Here is an 18,946-nt window from a genome sequence, read left to right as displayed (position 1 = left end):
CTTTTGTGTGGTCCGCAGGTCGTCCTAGGATTAGGCGGTAGACCCTATCTCGCTCTAAGGATGCGGGCGGGGTTGGTCTGCCAGATTGTCATTTATACTACCTGGCCTGTGCCCACGCCCGTATTTTGGACATGGTCCATCATTCCCACTCTAAGTTGTGGGTTCAACTTGCGCAGGCGCAATGCCCCAGACCCCTATCCACCCTCCCTTGGACCTGGTCACCCTCTTTGCAGGATGTCACTGCTTTGTCCTACGTCACTCGACATACATTGGCCTCTCTACACCGGGCAGGCAATTCCCATTTTTTGCTGCGTAGGCTCGGTCCACTGACTCCCATAACACATAATCCACAGTTTACACCAGGCCTTTCTTCCTCTTTCTTAGGGCTTCCGGCGGACCGGGTCCTCCGTTTCCATCAGGTACTCAAACAGGGCTCCCTCTTGCCCTTACCAGCGATCCTAGATACCACCTCACCTACTGCACGACATTCGTTTGAATATGCTCAACTACAACACTTCTACTCCTCCTCTAAACGCACACACTCCCTGCACCAGGAACTGACAGACTTTGAGCATTTGTGTGTGTCTCCTTCCTGCCCGCCGCACATCATCTCTGTGGTATACCAACAGCTGCTGTCCTCGGGCTCTCAACACCTACCATCGTTCTGTTCTGCATGGGAGTCGGAGTTGGGGAAAAGCTTTACACCACAACAATGGTCTAAGGCTTTTTTTCTCTCGCACAAGGCAGTACTGGCTTGTAAATCGCAAGAAACCAGTTATAAGATTATCTCCCGGTGGTATCGTGTTCCTGCCCTTCTCCACAAGTGGTATCCCACAGTACCTGCTGTGTGCTGGCGCTGTGAGGAAGGTGAGGGAACTATGACACACATTTGGCATACCGGCTCACGGCTGCGGGGGTACTGGCCAACTATCCTACGCACTATACACGCTGTCACGGGTATCCTTATTCCCAACACCCCGGAAGCGGTGCTGCTGTATATGTTTCCCACTGCCCAATCCCGATTTAAGAAGTCCTTAGCCAGACATCTTCTGCAGGCGGCAAAGACAGTACTTCCCCGACGGTGGAGAACCAAGGAACCCCCTACACTAGATGATTGGTATGCTGAAATTGCCCAAATCCATGACATGGAGAATCTTATTGCAGTCACCCGAACAGCTGTAAAGAAGTATACAGCCACTTGGAGCTCATGGTTGCTCTTCCGCTCCTCTGACTCATATAGGGTCGCGGATATTTAGCGTCGCTCTGGGAGGTGTCTTCCCCCCTCGCTACCCAGCCTCACCACCTTAACAGTAGGCGCAGCCGAGTTATCTTCCACATCGTCTGTTGCCGCTACCACATACTATTCAGATGGTGTGGAGTACCCCCCCCCTCCCTCCTTTTTGTCTCTTTGTCCTTGTCTTTGTCTTCTTCTGTTACTAGGCTCGATGTATGTCTAGCTGCTCATGACAGGCCTTGCTTCAAGCCATTTTTTGTAAGTACATGTAATCTACGAGTTGCTGCTGTCATGGGATTCTACTGCACACTTAGGGCGTCCATCATTTCTACTACTATTGCTTATGACAGGTCAGAGCCAATGTATGTGGCCATAGCGATGGATATATCCTGGAGTAGATATATTTGACGAGCAGTTTTATTATCAAGCAGCTGGATCCCTTGACCGTGTTGACTGTCAACTGTACATGTTTGGCTATTTACCCTTGTTTTGTACTGTATGGATAATGCCTTGTCATTATTATAATTTATATTTTTATTTTTCTTTCTATGTTGTTTTATGTTCTGATGAGGACTCAACGTCCTATGTTTGTTATTCTCATATAAAAATAAATAAAACTTTAAATTTAAAAAAAAAAAAAAAAATGGAATGAGCATGAAATTCTGTATTGCAGGTTATTTTCAGGGGTCTTACTATGAGAAAACGTAAATAAAAGTCTGTTGACCTGTGTAAATACTGAATATATTTACTGGAGTACATCACTGACTTTTTTTTTTTTTGCTTAGCGTTACTCAAAGTCTACATGCTTTTATTTTCTACCAATAAATTCCTTTTCTACCATACAGACATAGACTGATGACTAACAGTCTTTTACAGATATTTTCATGCCGACACTGAGCTGGTTGCATTGCAAAGGTCAAGCTTCTTCAGGGGTTCTCAGGGGCCAACTTCAGATCAACAGGACCTTTATTCATTTATTGAGGAAAATGATCAAGTGTAGTAAAAACAGACAATTATGAAGACCAAAAAATATAAATAATGTCACCATACAGACCAATAGCGCTGACCCCAACATGTTTCCTTTTGGAACCCTATTACTATGGAATGTAACTTAGTTACAGCCTGTGTATTTGTGTTCTTTCAATAGGTACTCTGGGCCATGACATTGCAGGCTGACAACTGAGATTGGACACCACTGCAGATGCTGATTACAGGCCTGTCCAGTCATTAACCACTTAAAGGTGTCAGTGACAGGAGCAGTACCTGTCACTGACTGATTGGAACCCTTGCAGTATGACTACTATTATACCTCCAAAATTGCAAAATCTGACAGCACTTACAGAAAAGTCCTAAATGCAAGGTAGAAGTGGGTGGATGCACACTGAAGGCCTATAATCCCTAGTACAGGTAGAATTCACTTAATAGCAAAGGAAGATCCAAAAGCATCCAGAAATATAATTGCAATAAAATTTATTGCATCTTGTGCACAGAATACAACATTTCGACCATAACCTGGTCTTTATTAAAGCGACTCTGTACCCACAATCTGACTCCCCCAAACCGCTTGTACCTTTGGATAGCTGCTTTTAATCCAAGATCTGTCCTGGGGTCCGTTCAGCAGGGGATGCAGTTATTGTCCTAAAAAATAACTTTTAAACTTGCAGCCCTGTAGTATCTGTGCCCTAACTTTGCACCACCCCTCCATCCCTCTTCATCATTAGGAATGCCACTGGAACATTTTCTCCTGTCTAAACATTGCACAGGTGCCCTAATGATTCAGCCCATGTTCAGTATTCACACAGCTGACGAATAGGAGACAATCTGCCTGGAGCATTCCTAATGATGAGGGCGGGGAGGGGGGACAGAGAGGTTGTGGCAGCCTAATGCATACGCAATCTAAGCCCCGGCTGTTGGGCAAGGAGCTGCCAGTTTAAAAGTTGTTTTTTAGGACAATAACTGCATCACCTGCCGAACAGACCCCACGACAGATCTTGGATTAAAAGCAGCTATCCAAAGGTACAAGCGGTGTGTGTGTGGGGGGGGGGGGGTCAGATTGTGGGTACAGAGTCGCTTTAAGACAACATCAACAGTTTACAGGAGGTAGCCTAAGGAGGGGAAACCAGAGGAGTTACAATTAAAAGTGAACTGGATTCAGTACAGAGAATAGTTGATAATCCAGTGAGGGTATAGTGTAGCATTCTTTTTGTGTGTGTGGTGCAGTCTCCATTGCCGTGGCGGCACTGTGTCTCTAGGAGGTGTGGCTGAGCCCGGGGAAGCTATGTCTAGCAGCATTGGGGCTACTGGGTAACTGGACTGCTCTTGCACAAGCAGTAGCTGTTGTGGTGATGGTCGCCACGTGGGGCTGCCCCATTTTTATAATAGGGACCCACACTTTATCAGGAACCTTGATGTGGTGTGTGGGCTTATGCACTTTGATCAAAATGTAACTAACTCCTGATGCTGAGAAGCAGATGGTCAGTCATAAGAATTGTGGATGTGCTGCCATGTCTATTTTTCTCTTCATAAAGTACATAGTGTAGCATTAAACCTTGCATCACCAAAATACATAATAATGAACAATCATGAAATCATCATACAGAACAGAAGGATAATGGAAGAAAAGTCATCAAGTCATGCTGGAAGAAAGTGGCCATATTTTTCTAACGCTGGCAGTTTTCCAAACTGGTGTGTTGAAACCAGTGATTGGCTACAGTTTCATATGCCCAGAATACAAGGAAGTCACTGGTTTTGCCCATAGCAACCAATCACCACTCAGCTTTTATTTTACCATAGCTTGTTAAGATATGAAAGCTGAGCAGTGATTGGCTGCTATGGGCAAAACCAGAGTCAAATATACAACAAATAATTATACGTTATCTCATTCTAGACGTAAGACGGCCTGGGTGAAGAAGCTTGTTGCACATCCGACTCTATTTGCTTATATGCTTTTCAACACAAATATATTTGTGAGTGGCTTATATGAAAATATAATTGTGCTGCTAGTTGTTTCTTATAGTGGTATTGGGGGAATAACGTACATGAGAGCAAGTGTGAACTGGTCCTGTGATTTATCCTGAATTGGAACAGGGAGCAGTTGTACACTAACCAGAACTATGTGGGCGGCATTAGGTGCACGTGCACTCTAATATTTGCAGAGAATAATAATCTGCTAAATAGGCAGAACTGGATTTACATTATTTGGTGGCACTTTACCAATAGACAGAGACCCAGATTTATCAAACTTGGGAAAACAGAAACTGGCATTAACTGCCCTCAGCAGCTAATCACAGCTGTGCTTTCATTTTATTGGAGTTAAAGGGACTGTACCATCAGGCCTGGGCTGAAGCACTGGAGGCAGGCTTACCCACCCCCAGTGGGAGAAAACCTCCGCCCCTCTATGGCACTGCTCCATTAGAATCAATGGAGCTGTATCATAGAGGAACGGGGGTTTCCTCCCATTGGGGGTGGGTCAGCCTGCCTCCAGTGCTTCAGCCCAGGCCTGATGGTACATACCCTTTAAATCTAAGCTGTGATTGGATGCTATAGGTAGTTTACACCAATTTCTATTTTACAACCTTTGATAAATCTGGCCAGTGTGTTTTATAACAGTGTCATAGTCATTACTAGTGCCTATACCCTATTAGTGACAGCGGTGCTGTGAGATTTGGTTTTGCATATTATCTTGTTGTATATGGTTTGAACTACTCACTTTCTTGCAGAATCACACATCTGAGTAATAATAAGAGCGCAGGGTTTAATATTTCATTGTTACGCTTGAAAACTTCACCTATTGTGTACTGGGAGTAGAGGTTGGTTGTCATAAGGTAACAGATTCCTGAGCGTTATTTCTGTTACAAAGTAGTTAAACACAAGAAAGGAAAAATAAGCAAACAGTAACAAATCAGTATTTATTCTTCACATTGGTCATTTTTCATCATTGGCCTGTTCAATCTAGGGGCTTAATAAAGCACAATGAATTATGGTTTATGATTAGGTTTCTTTATTGTCCTGGCGTTGTTAAAAATACAAAAAGGACATAGTAATATCAGTAAAAAAAAATCACAATATGGACAGTGTGTATTTGGCATACATTTAATTGTCTATTTTTCAGTGGTAGGCCCCACATGATAAACAGATTGATACAGGGTCAAGGAGTCTTAGCATGCCTTCTAAATGAAATATCTGCATTATTCATCAAAGTTCCCTTCTTCTAAGAAAGAGTCACGATTCATCTGCAGCCCTGGGTGTAGCATTTCCTGCCAGAGCAAGCCTTATGGATTCCACACTTCAGCAAAGCTTTTGCCCACCTATACAAGATTGTTCATTACAACAGTACTTATTCATTGAACCGATTATCCTCTACAATAATGCTTCTGCGTGGAATAGTGTCGACTTCAACAATTATATACTGAAATTCACACTTCTTGCTCTGTGGGTTCTGCAAAACATAACGGAGACGGGGTCTTTGTAGAAAAGGGGGAATGCAAGAGTTTTATGGGACTGGACATAAATAATACAGAAAACGTAATATACCTCTTTTACATCAACATGCACGACACCTTGCAATCTTGGCTCTGAACCCGAGATGTAAAACTTCAACCTCATACACTTCAAGCCATCCTTTAAGTACTCAGTGGAGCTAAATAAGTAAAGAGTAAAACAAGTGTTATGACAATCTATATAACACTATAAGATATAACACATGGAAGACTATTCACATTGTCTTCACAAAGTAATGTCTTGTTTTATTAAAGGACATCTCCGGCGGAACGGAAAAAAAAAAAAAAAAAAACCACAGACACACACACAGATCATACTCACCATGCCTCCGGTGACGATCGCCACTTGAATACCCCCCCGCCCGCGACTCTGTCACCTCCGGCTCCGGTCTTCAGAACTCCCTCACTTCTGGGTCTGTGTGAAGCGAATGGGAGAGAAAAGGCTGCCGGTGCGCATGCTTGGAGCCATGTGATGCGGTCCAGCAAATGAGAAGGCTGCTGGAGCACAAGTGCCTTTTCATGTCCCATTCACTTCAGCAGAAGACACCGAAGAGGATGAAGACCCCTGCTGCTGTCAAAAAATGGCGCCTGGGAGAAGAGGACGGGGTCGACTGTAATCGGGTATGCATATTTTATTTAGGAAGGTAGGTTATTAGACACATTACAAAGTTATATAACTTTGTAATGTGTGTTAAATAAGCTAAAAAAAAAACAAAATGCCGGAGTTTCCCTTTAAAGGGGCTATTCATGTTCTGCTTCCTGGGACTCCCAATGGCTGTCCCGGAAAGTGGGAGAGGGTGCCCAATGTTACTGCAACATCATGTTTCGCCAGTAACATGTTTTCCAGTGCTGACAGTTAACCCTATACATACTGCAGTATCTATAGGGCTCTAGACAGAATTCTCCCTCTACAGAGGGAAAATTCTTTGTCTGGTAACCATCGGGGCTCCGCCTCAGCCTTTCAGTGTCCTGGCTGCGGAGGCCGTGGGGAAGGGCTGTGAGCTCTGCCCCCTCCACTTTCTCCCCTGCTGCTGTTATAAGCTTCTACCAGCGGCAGAGGAAAGAGGAGAGGGGGCAGAGCTAGGGACTTCAGCTTATTTTACTGGTCAAAGGGATTTCAACAATACCAAACTGGATATGATGCCAACAAGAAAGCATGTTGATTCCATTTTGGTGCTATGGAGAGGGCTGGTGTATCCCCAGAAAATGTAATACCACGCTAAAAGAATATCAAATTCACAATATCAAACTCAACTTCGTAAGGGAATATACAAAAACACAATAATGACCTTTTTCTAGTTACCCATTTAGAGCATGACCTGATCATTTATCAGACAAAAAGCACTAGTGGCTTTAAATTTGGTTTGTACAGTAGTCCCTCAACTGACAATGGCCTCAGGTTACAATATTATCAACATACAATTTAGGAATACTCTAAGGCGGCGCTTCCACACACAGAATATCCGACAGATTTTTTAAGCCAAAGCCAGGGTTTGAAAAGAAGAGAAATCTCAGTCTTTCCTTTATGACCTGCTCTCTGTTTATAGTCTGTTCCTGGGTTTGGCTTAAAATATCTCTCAAATAAATGTATGTGTGTGTGTGTGTGTTTGTGTGTGTGTGTGTAAACGCAGCCTCAGGGTACAAACCCACACACCGTATACACAGCAGATACGCAACAAATACGCAGCAAATACGCAGCAGATTTGTTGGTACAGATTTGATGCTGTGTTCAGTTATTTAGATATAATCTGCTGCGTTTTTGCTGCGTATTTGCTGCGTGTTTGCTGCGTATCGCAGCAGTAAATACGCTGCTTATACGGTGTGTGGGTTTATACCCTAAGGGTTTATTCTCATGCTCTGTAATGCACAGAGGTTATTGAGTGTGAAGCTGCACAGTGGACTTGCAGCCCTCCCGACACCATATGTCAATATGATGCAGGGAGAGCTGAAAATGTTTTAACCCCTTAACGACCAAGGGCATACATTTACACCACCACAGCCTGGGCCTTAACGTGGGAGGGTGTAAATGTACGCCCTGCCGGGGGGCCACGCTGTGGAGCGAGCTCAGGAGCTGAGCTCGGTTCATAGTGGGTGAGGACCAGCTTCTATCAGCAGCCAGGCTCTTACCCTCAATGGCGGGCCACCACAATCGCACAGCAGACAGCCATTAACCCCTTAAACGCGGTGATCGTGACCTGACCACATCGTTTAAGTGTAAGTGACAGAAACATCTCCAGTCACTTACCAAACGGAACCCCTGCAGAGTGTCTGCGGGGGTCCCGACCGCACAGCCTGACTACCGGAGGTATACTGCTTACCTCCGTGCAGTCTGATCTTCAGTCTTCTGAAAGATTCTGCCATAGGCAGGCTCTATCAGACAATCGCAGATAACACTGATCCCTGTTATATATATATATATATATATATATATATAATAGTCCCCTGGGGGGACTAAAACAGTGTAATAAAATAAATAAACAAATGTTTTTAAAAATGCTCCAAAGCCCTTCCCCCAATAAAAAGTTTAAACCACCTCCCCTTCCCCTACAGCCCTGTAGATGATAAAATAAAAGCGCTATAAGTGTCACAATAGGGCCATTTTAAATATACCTATTTGCAAAAAAAAAAAAAAAGTTTTACTGTTATTACCAATAGTAAAACATTAGAAAAGCTATGTAAACTGCATATCACTGTGTTCAGACTAATCTATAGAATTAGGATAAAATGTCAGTTTTACCGTAAAGTGCATTATGTAAACACAGAGCCCCCCCCAAACTTTGCATAATTGCATTATTTGTCCCAAATTCACCCCCATATATGATATTTTGGGGGTTCCGTCATTAATTTTATTGTAAGTTGAAAGGCGCCATTACAAAGCACACCTGTTCCTGAAAAAAACAAGACTTCACATGGCTCTGTAGATGGAAAAATAAAAGAGCTATAGCTATAGATTTTGGGCTCTGTCCTTAGGGGTTAAATCTCTGCGGGACTGTACTGGTACAGCTGTGCGGCTGTATAAGTAAAATCCAGCAAACAGCTGCAGGCTTTTCATCTCTGTTTGTGATATCTGTTTCACTTTATGGGGGAGATCTATCAAATTTTGTGCAATAAAACAATTGTTTAGTAGCCCACAGCAACAAGTCAGATTATAGCTGGGATTTGTTGCTTTGGGCAACCACGCCATTGTTCCTTTTCACAAAATTTGATAACTCTCCTGCTGTGTTTATACTTGCTATATCTGCCTAGTGAGTGTGGTATATGTGTGACTGCGATGATTGTGTATTGAAGGGGTATTCCTGCTTTAGCTTGTTATCCCCATCAATTAGATGGATAAGAAGATTATATTCTCTCTTTGTATACTGGTAATATTGGTCTGGGTACGCTGAATTTGGTCAATTCAAATTGGTGTTTTACTGACTTGCTCCACAAAGGGGCCTGCTGAGGCTCGTTCACCGACAAAACAACGATTTGAGAACATGTTGAAAGATCAAAATGAACGATTTCTTGTTTGTCGTTTGATCGTTCGCTGCGTTTACACGTCCGATTATTGTTTGAATTAGATCGTTATCGCGCAAATTCGCACAATAAGCGTTACGTGTAAACGCACCATTAGACTAGATGTGTCATATTTTCAAACCCGAGTCATTGGTGAAAATATGACATTCTTGGATTGTCTAAGAATAACACAGTTTTTAATTATCTCCCCCAAAGTCTTTACTTTTACATTTCTTTGTTCATTGTTAGTGAAATCCATGTGTTTAGACCAATGTAAATGCACACTACTCTACATAATGCAACTGTCCCTATTACTTACGCAACATGCTGTCTTCTTCCACGCCTTGTGGCCTCTCCAAATGCCTTGATAGGCTCGCCAAAAGCTCCAATAACCTTTACATAAAAAAACAAAACAAAACCACAAACAACTGTAACATTAGACTGAGTATAGAGAATATTTCAAAGGTAGTGTGTCATCAGAAAATTAAATTTTTTTTTGAATTTTTAATGTTTTTCAAATTTTCCATTTTACTGTCTATATTATATATTATTCCTGAAATGTAAAACTTTTTATTTTGGTCACTAGGCTTAAAACTAAAGGCCCTATTATACGAAACGATTATCGGCCATATGCGACTGATATCGGCTGTTACGGCTAATAATCGACTTGTGTAATAGAAGGCAACGATCAACCGACATGAATGATATCTGATGATCGTTGTGTTGGTTTGTCTTTCAACATGTTGGAAGACAAATGACCAGGATAGCAGGCTCCCAGTGAGCCCTCCAACCCCCCCCCGGCTCTCACTTGCTTGATGCCATCGTGTCTAATAGCGGTGGCAGCGAGTGGAGAACGAGGAGCAAACGAGCTCTGACAGCGCTCATTTGTTCTTCAACATCGCCCCGGCTTAAGCTGAGACTTTTGGTTTGTCCGTGACAATAAGGCTGGGTTCACACTGCATTTTTGCAATCCGTTTTTTGCAAAAAATGGATGAAAAAAACGGATGCATTTGTGTACATCATTTTTTATCCTTTTTTCCATTGACTTCCATTATAAAAAAAAAAGGATCAAAACGGATCCGGTTTTTTTTAACGGACACAAAAGTAGTGTCAACACAACTACTTTTGTGATCCGTTTTTTTTATAAATGTATCTGTTTTTTCATCCGTTTTTTGCAAAAAACGGATGAAAAAAAACACAGTGTGAACCCAGCCTAAGTAGGGTGTGCTGTAAAGTGATCTGTACAGCATTACAGTGAAAACCGACACCAGTGGATGATAACAACTGCAGCTGCTTCATTACAGTGCCACAAAGATTCAAACACCTTTCCTACTCCCTGTATACTGATACATTATGCCAGGCAGGAAAAGGCTCCACCTAAAGGCCCTATTCCACCAACAGATCTGACGACAGATTATCTGCCAAAGATTTAAAGCCAAACTGAGGAGTGGATTTGAAAAGAGGAGAAATCCAGTCTTTCCTTTATGACCTGTTCTCTGACTATAGTCTGTTCCTGGGTTTGGCTTTAAATCTTTGGCAGATAATCTGTCGTCAGATCTGTTGGTGGTCCTCAGAATACAGAACATGGGAATCAGCCCTAAAGACGAAGGGACCTGTGCCTGTTGCAGGGTTGCGCAGAAATCTTCACCTGCTTCAGAGCAGGTGTAGATTTATGCATGGTTTGTGCCTGTTTCTAGGCATGGGAGGAGGAAAAACCTGCCTGGTTTTTTTAATATAAAGTTTGCAAAATCAGCAATCCTGGTGTTTTTTTTCCTTTTCATTTATGCTGTTCACCATGCAGTAACAATATTGTTATATTTTAATAGAACGGACAATTCCACATTTTACAATATATATGTTTATTTTTTACATTTGTATTTGTATAAAGGTAAAGGAGGTAATATAAATGTTTATTGGGGCTTTATTTCATAAGGTTTTTGTTTTGTTTTAGGGGACTTATATATAGAATGCTCAGATTGCATATACTGATGAATGCTATGCCATAGCATAGCACTGATCTGTACTATCGGCGATCTGTGCATAGAGTCTGCCTCAGAGCGGCAATATCAAATGTGTTCATTTTTATTTATAAAATGGTTTTTGTTACGATTTTATTGTGGGGTGTGATTTTTTATTAATGAAAAACCCTTAAATAAATGTAACTTGCATGATCATTGCACTGACCTCTTATAAAGATCAATGCAGTAAATATGATCTTTGAAATAGGGTCTCAATTACTATGGGCTTCCAGAGCCCATAGTAAATAATTGCTGAGCTAGAATTATAGCATCATAGCTTCACTGAAGCCCAGCCAGAAGCATGGATCGCCCGCTGCTATCATGCGCAGGGGGTGGATGGTCCGGCAATGCATGCCGGGAGATGTACTTTACCAGGTGGATGCCATGATGTAAAACTGGGATTATTTGTAAAAGTTTGAATCTAGGGCTAGGAGCAGCATAGAAACATGGGAAAGGTGTCAAGCAATCAGTGGGAGATCAGTCAGTGTACCTATATGCTTTCTGTGCTTTTTTTTTTTGTTGTTCAGGGAGGAGAAAAGGTCTTACCTGTTCTGCTCCCTGGCGCTCTCTTGTAACCTCTAACTACTGATGGTGGATGTAGGTGACGGGGGCAGACCAGTTAAGACTTTTTCAGCTCCCTGCAGAGCATCATTAAATCATGGTGCATCGGTAATGTGACAGGAGAAGTCTCTCTATCTAACCAGCTAGATTCTGTGCTTGGTATTGTCAGTGGTATCCAGGGTGTTAAACTGCCTGAACTGGAACTCCAATCCAGGTCTTTGTAATGGGACTTTAGCAGCTGCAGATGGCATGGGAACAGCTTCTGTGCCAGTGTACCAGTGGGGAGGCAATGCTAAAATGAAAGTTTGCAGAGTTCTGTTAAAAAGCTCTATGCTCACCTCAGGGTGGCGTCGGCACTTTTCAAAGGCATTTCCATATAATTTACTGGGGCTTGAAGAAGAGAACAGTTCAGAGAACACCACATATAAGAGTCCCCCTGCACAGTAAGAAAAATAACATTAATGTGAACATGTGCAGAAATACTGCTCCACAGACAAAAATAAAAGTATCTTCTTACCTGTAATCCCAGCTCCGATGAGAGCCACAATCAAATAGGTAAAGTCTGCTCCTGCCCGTTTCACTGCAAGAAACGACAGAACAGCACTAATCAGAATCAGCAGTTCTATAGCCATTTTCTATTCTCTAGTGTAAGGGTGGGTTCACATGGAGGAATTCTCACGGATAAACTCTGCAGAATTCTGCCGGATGTACGCGCTCACCAACGCGCGCCTTTCCGCCGGCTCCATAGACACCATTCTATGGTCCGGCTGATTCCGCCGAAAGAATTGACATATCAGTTCTTTTGGCGGAATGCGGAATCAGCCGGCCCATAGAATGGTGTCTATGGAGCCGGCGGAAAGGCGCGCGTTGGTGAGCGCGTACAGCCAGCGGAATTCCGATGAGTTTATTTGCAAGAATTCCTCAGTGTGAACCCACCCTAGCTTACCATTTTAGACTGGATTACAGAATCAAGATTGGGCTCATTGCTATGTACAATACAGTTATTTCACCTGCACTGCCTCAGGAAACATATTCAGGCATCATTTACATCTGCTATCCAGATATCTACGCCTATCTGGGGTAAAGAAAAAGACAACCATCCTATTACTACCCTAGCAGTATATACAGTCGGGCAGTTTTATTGGTGCAAATACTTAGGATAACAGGATGACACCTCAACAAGCCTCTTCCATAAAAGTGAGGGTAGTTGTCGTGTGACTGATTCAGCCCTGGGTTACATGGAGACTTTCTTTAGCACTGTTGACTTATTTTATTGAGTGACTGCTGTAGTCCACTAACTATACAACTCAATGCAATCTTGTATACTAACAAAAAGCCTCAGTGTAGCCCTGGTCTTACAGCAGTTTTTAGCATAGAAGAGTAGCAGTGAACTAGGAGAGACACAACAGTGTGTTCAGCACTATGCAACTTACCCCTGAACAGATGTGAGCTTTGTTACTGCCTCATTATAGTCAGTGTACTTAATACTGTCATACCAGCCTAGGAGCTCAACACAAATAACCTACACACATTCACCGATACAAGGCTTGTGATCTGAACCAAAGCCGAATCCACTCTGAATCATGATTGCAGCTAATGGTGCGTTTACACAGAAAGATTTATCTGACAGATTTCTGAAGCCAAAGCCAGGAACAGACTATAAACAGAGGATAAATAATAAAGGAAAGACAGAGATGTCTCCCCTTTTCAAATCCATTCCTGGCTTTGGGCCAGTTCACACAGAGTAAAAAAATCGGCGAAACTCTCCGCTGCGGTATTCCACCTGCCTCAGTGTGACACTATTTTTCTATGGGAAGGAGAAATAATTAGAGATGAGCAAACTTTTCAGACTTTTGGTCCGACGGGATCTGCGCTCGATTGTGATGCCTGTGATCCCGGGTGCATAGTTGCGATCCCGGGAATATGCGGCCAGGATATTACAGGGAATCGATCTGGAATTCCCTGGCCGCATGTTCCCGGGTCGGACCAAAAGTCTGACGGGCCGCGCAACTCTAGAAATAATGTCACGCTGAGGCAGGCGGGATTCCGCGGTGGAGAATTCTGCCGTGGAATTCCTCAGATTTTACTCCGTGTGAACTGGCTCTTTGGCTTCAAAAATCTGTCAGATAAATCTGTTTTTGTAGTTAAAAGAGGTTAAGGGATTGTGATGAAATCAAGGTCACATGACCATAAATCCAGAGGCTCTACACCCAGGAAGCAATTCACCTGAAGTCTTCAGACTACAGGAATGCCACTTCAGAGGTAGGAAACTCTTCTAAGGGTGGTATTACACGAAGCGATTTTTTTCAATTAACGATAAACGATCTCCAACGATCGCAATAGCGGTTGCCTAATAATCGTTCGTTTTACTACACGGAAAGATTATCGGTTATATTGGAGCAACAAAATTCAAGAACACTCCCCTTTCAATTTGCGAATGAACAGGGAACGGCTAACGACATCTTATTCAAACGAACGATGTGCGAACGATGTGTAAAAGACAAACGATAAAAATAGATTCAAAACCTATTAAACGACCAGCGACCAATCGTTCGTCGTTTAATCGTTGTCTACTATTACACTTAAAGATAATCGTTCAAATACGACCGATTGAACGATTATTCGAACGATAATCGCTTCGTGTAATACCACCCTAACTCTCCCCCTCCCACTATCAAAAGTCTAGTTAGGATGGTTTGGAGGAGAATGGGTGGGATAAAGAGAGGGAAAACAGTGCAGCTGTCTTAGAATCATTTAAACATTGTGTATTTGGAGTGATTTTTACATTGTTTTGCCAGTCGTATATCATGTGTACCTTGACTACATTTAGGTATTCAGGTTTGTTACCTTCAACCTCGGCATTATTTTTAGGAAATTATAAGTTCAATATGCTAATGAGGTGTTTTATTGCACGTGGGGTGGGGCCACCACCCTCAGTGCACTGATCCATCCCTTCCTAATTAGTATCCATTAGAGGGGACGGATCAGTATGCTGAGGGGGGTAGCCCCGCCCCAAGTGCCTCAAAACACCTCATTAGCATATTAAATAAACTGATAATATCCCGAAAACTGTGCCAAAGATGAAGGTAAGAAACCTTCATCCTCAGTGCCCTGTGCCGTATTGGCAGGTATCAGCAGGTTAGATGCTGCTTTTCCTTTAAACGGGGTTATCCAGGTAACAGAAACAATATTCTAAACAATTCCCCCTTTCCAATGCCACCCCATGTCTAATATACATATATACATGTATAGTAAGGGATCTACTGTACGCATCCTCCTGTCTGTATAGTGAGGGTAATACTATACTTTCCCTCCTGTCTTTATGGTGAGGGATCTACTTATCTCTCCAAGAACAAAGGGGTCATCCAGTGATTTTTAACCACACCCAACCCCTATCTTATTGACATCATCTGTCGGTGGACAGTCAGGAGACCCCGTCTGAACCTGCTACGAGCAGTTGGTATGACTGACAAAAGTATGAAGTGTATGGGGTCCTTTTAAAGGTTGGTCCTGAACAAAACCAAGGATGGCGTTTACACAGGTTTGCTGTGAAGTGGCGCTGCCAGTTTAATGCAGCCTTGGTTCTTATTTACTTCAAAATGAACTGAGGCTGCAGTATCCTGGTGCCACCACTATGCAGTAAACATAAGTTCTCGCTGTGCTGCAGGTACCGTACAGTTGATAGGCAGGGAAGTCAGCTGTCAGCGCCGCACTGATCAACTACTGATAGTCTGTCATGTAGATTCATCCTGGACAACCCCTCTAAGTGGTTTCATGGTGCCTCTTAAAAAGACATAAGGTGTCTCTAATACTGTTTAAAGCAGAATAGAGCTCTCAGGGTACAGGAGCACCCGCCTGATCATTCCCATCATGTATAGGGCACATGATGGCTGCCACCTAGGCATCACTGTATTAAACCAACAAGCTTATAGTGACTGTACCACCAGGCCCAGGCTGAAGCACTGGAGGCGGGTCAATCCACCCCCAGTGGGAAGAAACCCCAGCCCCTCCATGACGTGACTCCATTAGAATCAATGGAACCCTATCATAGAGGGGCTAGGGTTTCCTCCCACTAAGGGTGGGTCGGCCTGCCTCCAGTGCTTTTGCCTGGGCCTGGTGGTACAGTCACTTTATGCATGTCCTAGTGCAGCATTCCTCAAACTATGGCTCTCTGTTTGTCAGGGCATGATGGGAGTGGTAGTGTTGGAACAGCTGGAAAGGCGGTTTAGGGAACACAATCTTATAGGCCAAGTACGGTGAGGGATCTACTGTACGTCTGTCTGTATGGTGAGGGTTGTACTGTACGCACCCTCCTGTCTGTATGGTGAGGGGTGTACTGTACGCACCCGCCTGTCTGTATGGTGAGGGGTCTGCTGTACGCACCCTCCTGTCTGTATGGTGAGGGGGATACTGTATGCACCCTCCTGTCTGTATGGTGAGGGGCCTGCTGTACGCACCCTCCTGTCTGTATGGTGAGGAGGATACTGTACGCACCCTCCTGTCTGTATGGTGAGGGGTCTGCTGTACGCACCCTCCTGTCTGTATGGTGAGGGGTCTGCTGTACGCACCCTCCTGTCTGTATGGTGAGGGGTCTGCTGTACGCACCCTCCTGTCTGTATGGTGAGGGGTCTGCTGTACGCACCCTCCTGTCTGTATGGTGAGGGGTCTGCTGTACGCACCCTCCTGTCTGTATGGTGAGGGGTCTGCTGTACGCACCCTCCTGTCTGTATGGTGAGGGGTCTGCTGTACGCACCCTCCTGTCTGTATGTTGAGGAGGATACTGTATGCACCCTCCTGTCTGTATGGTGAGGGGCCTGCTGTACGCACCCTCCTGTCTGTATGGTGAGGGGTCTGCTGTACCCACCCTCCTGTCTGTATGGTGAGGGGTCTGCTGTACGCACCCTCCTGTCTGTATGGTGAGGGGTCTGCTGTACCCACCCTCCTGTCTGTATGGTGAGGAGGATACTGTACGCACCCTCCTGTCTGTATGGTGAGGGGTCTGCTGTACGCACCCTCCTGTCTGTATGTTGAGGAGGATACTGTACGCACCCTCCTGTCTGTATGGTGAGGGGTCTGCTGTACGCACCCTCCTGTCTGTATGGTGAGGGGTCTGCTGTACGCACCCTCCTGTCTGTAAGGTGAGGGGTCTGCTGTACACACCCTCCTGTCTGTATGGTGAGGGGGATACTGTACGCACCCTCCTGTCTGTATGGTGAGGGGTCTGCTGTACGCACCCTCCTGTCTGTATGGTGAGGGGTCTGCTGTACGCACCCTCCTGTCTGTATGGTGAGGGGTCTGCTGTACGCACCCTCCTGTCAGTATGGTGACGGGTCTGCTGTACGCACCCTCCTGTCTGTATGGTGAGGGGGATACTGTACGCAACCTCCTGTCTGTATGGTGAGGGGTCTGCTGTACGCACCCTCCTGTCAGTATGGTGAGGGGTCTGCTGTACGCACCCTCCTGTCAGTATGGTGAGGGGTCTGCTGTACGCACCCTCCTGTCAGTATGGTGAGGGGGATACTGTACGCACCCTCCTGTCTGTATGGTGAGGGGTCTGCTGTACCCACCCTCCTGTCTGTATGGTGAGGAGGATACTGTACGCACCCTCCTGTCTGTATGGTGAGGGGTCTGCTGTACGCACCCTCCTGTCTGTATGGTGAGGGGTCTGCTGTACGCACCTTCCTGTCTGTATGGTGAGGGGGATACTGTATGCACCCTCCTGTCTGTATGGTGAGGGGGATACTGTATGCACCCTCCTGTTTGAATGGTGAGGGGCAGGGATGGTCCGAATCTGCCGAGGTTTATGTTCGTATGAACCCGAACGCTCTGCATCAGATTCCCGCTGTATGCACTGTATGCACTGTATGCACCCTCCTGTCTATACAATGAGGGGGATACTGTATGCACCCTCCTGTCTATACAATGAGGGGGATACTGTATGCACCCTCCTGTCTATACAATGAGAGGGATACTGTATGCACCCTCCTGTCTATACAATGAGAGGGATACTGTATGCACCCTCCTGTCTATACAATGAGAGGGATACTGTATGCACCCTCCAGTCTATACAATGAGGGGGATACTGTATGCACCCTCCTGTCTATACAATGAGAGGGATACTGTATGCACCCTCCTGTCTATACAATGAGAGGGATACTGTATGCACCCTCCTGTCTATACAATGAGAGGAATACTGTATGCACCCTCCTGTCTATACAATGAGGGATACTGTATGCACCCTCCTGTCTATACAATGAGGGGGATACTGTATGCACCCTCCTGTCTATACAATGAGGGGGATACTGTATGCACCCTCCTGTCTATACAATGAGAGGGATACTGTATGCACCCTCCTGTCTATACAATTAGAGGGATACTGTATGCACCCCTCCAGAGAGGGGAGAAGGAAACAAACAAGGGGGGAGATTTTCTAAGCTGTCATAGTAAGATTTTGTTTGATGCCCACCGCAACCAATCACAGCTCAGCTTTCATTTTTCCATAGCCATATAAGAAATAAGAGCTGAGCTGTGATTGGTCCTTACCATAGGACATCACACTAACACGGCCTCGCTGAGTGCAGGTACCTTTCTCGGCCGCGGTCAGTGGAGGGGCGCCTTCGGCCTTGGCCTGCAGAGAGCTGCGCTGGTTCTGCTCCCGCACCTGGGATAAGGGGCAGCCTGTGGAGATGGGCTGCACCCAGCAGCGGCCGATGGAGGGAGCTCTCCCGCTGAGGGGCTGTAAGGACAGGCTGCCAAGCACAGGGCGGTAGCTGCGCCCCCAGCAGGCTGGCGGGCAGTACAGCAGCGGCTGCCTCCTCCCCGCCGCCCGGCACACATACAGGCACAGACTCATGTCTCCCTCCAGTGATCGGCGCTCAGCCGCATGTCTGTCACTGAATGAACTTCATGTGTCCTGTGCCCTGCTGCGGCTGACCCCCGCACAGCCTTGTGGGAGTTGTAGTTCTAGTGGACACATTTAAACGTGCGGTGCCTGAGTACGGGACTACATTTCCCGGCGTGCACCGGAGAGGTGACGCGGCCTAAGAACCCCGATCTCTACCTCGGTTACAGGCATGTTATAGGGTAATGCCACCTAACCTATAAGCTGGAGTAGAGTCCTAGTACTATGAGGCTGCAGT

General features: G+C 44.9%; 2 protein-coding genes across 3 annotated transcripts in view; one reads left to right on the top strand and one right to left on the bottom strand.

The window, feature by feature from the left end:
- FBXO15 (F-box protein 15) overlaps positions 1–18,946 on the top strand; it is a 289,296-nt gene that overhangs the window by 181,977 nt on the left and 88,373 nt on the right. The window contains exon 1 of one of the 2 annotated variants that reach the window (XM_069957848.1): positions 18,831–18,890. The exons of the other annotated variant lie outside the window; for it this stretch is intronic. The gene's annotated coding sequence lies outside the window, so the exon portion shown is untranslated. Of the gene's footprint in view, positions 1–18,830; positions 18,891–18,946 lie in introns of those variants that run through there. 2 annotated transcript variants of the gene reach the window in all.
- Positions 5,218–18,832, bottom strand: TIMM21 (translocase of inner mitochondrial membrane 21). Its single transcript, XM_069957854.1, has 6 exons — positions 18,393–18,832; positions 12,325–12,387; positions 12,146–12,243; positions 9,548–9,621; positions 5,768–5,873; positions 5,218–5,672 (listed from the first exon to the last, which is right to left on the bottom strand). Exons 1-6 carry the CDS (start codon positions 18,658–18,660, stop codon positions 5,571–5,573), a joined length of 711 nt encoding a protein of 236 aa, XP_069813955.1. The 5' UTR covers positions 18,661–18,832; the 3' UTR covers positions 5,218–5,570.

Source organism: Dendropsophus ebraccatus, chromosome 2 (genome assembly GCF_027789765.1).
Source record: "Dendropsophus ebraccatus isolate aDenEbr1 chromosome 2, aDenEbr1.pat, whole genome shotgun sequence".
Lineage (NCBI taxonomy): Eukaryota > Metazoa > Chordata > Amphibia > Anura > Hylidae > Dendropsophus > Dendropsophus ebraccatus.
Note: the sequence above shows the minus strand (reverse complement) of the source record. Positions and strands in the feature narration are given on the sequence as shown.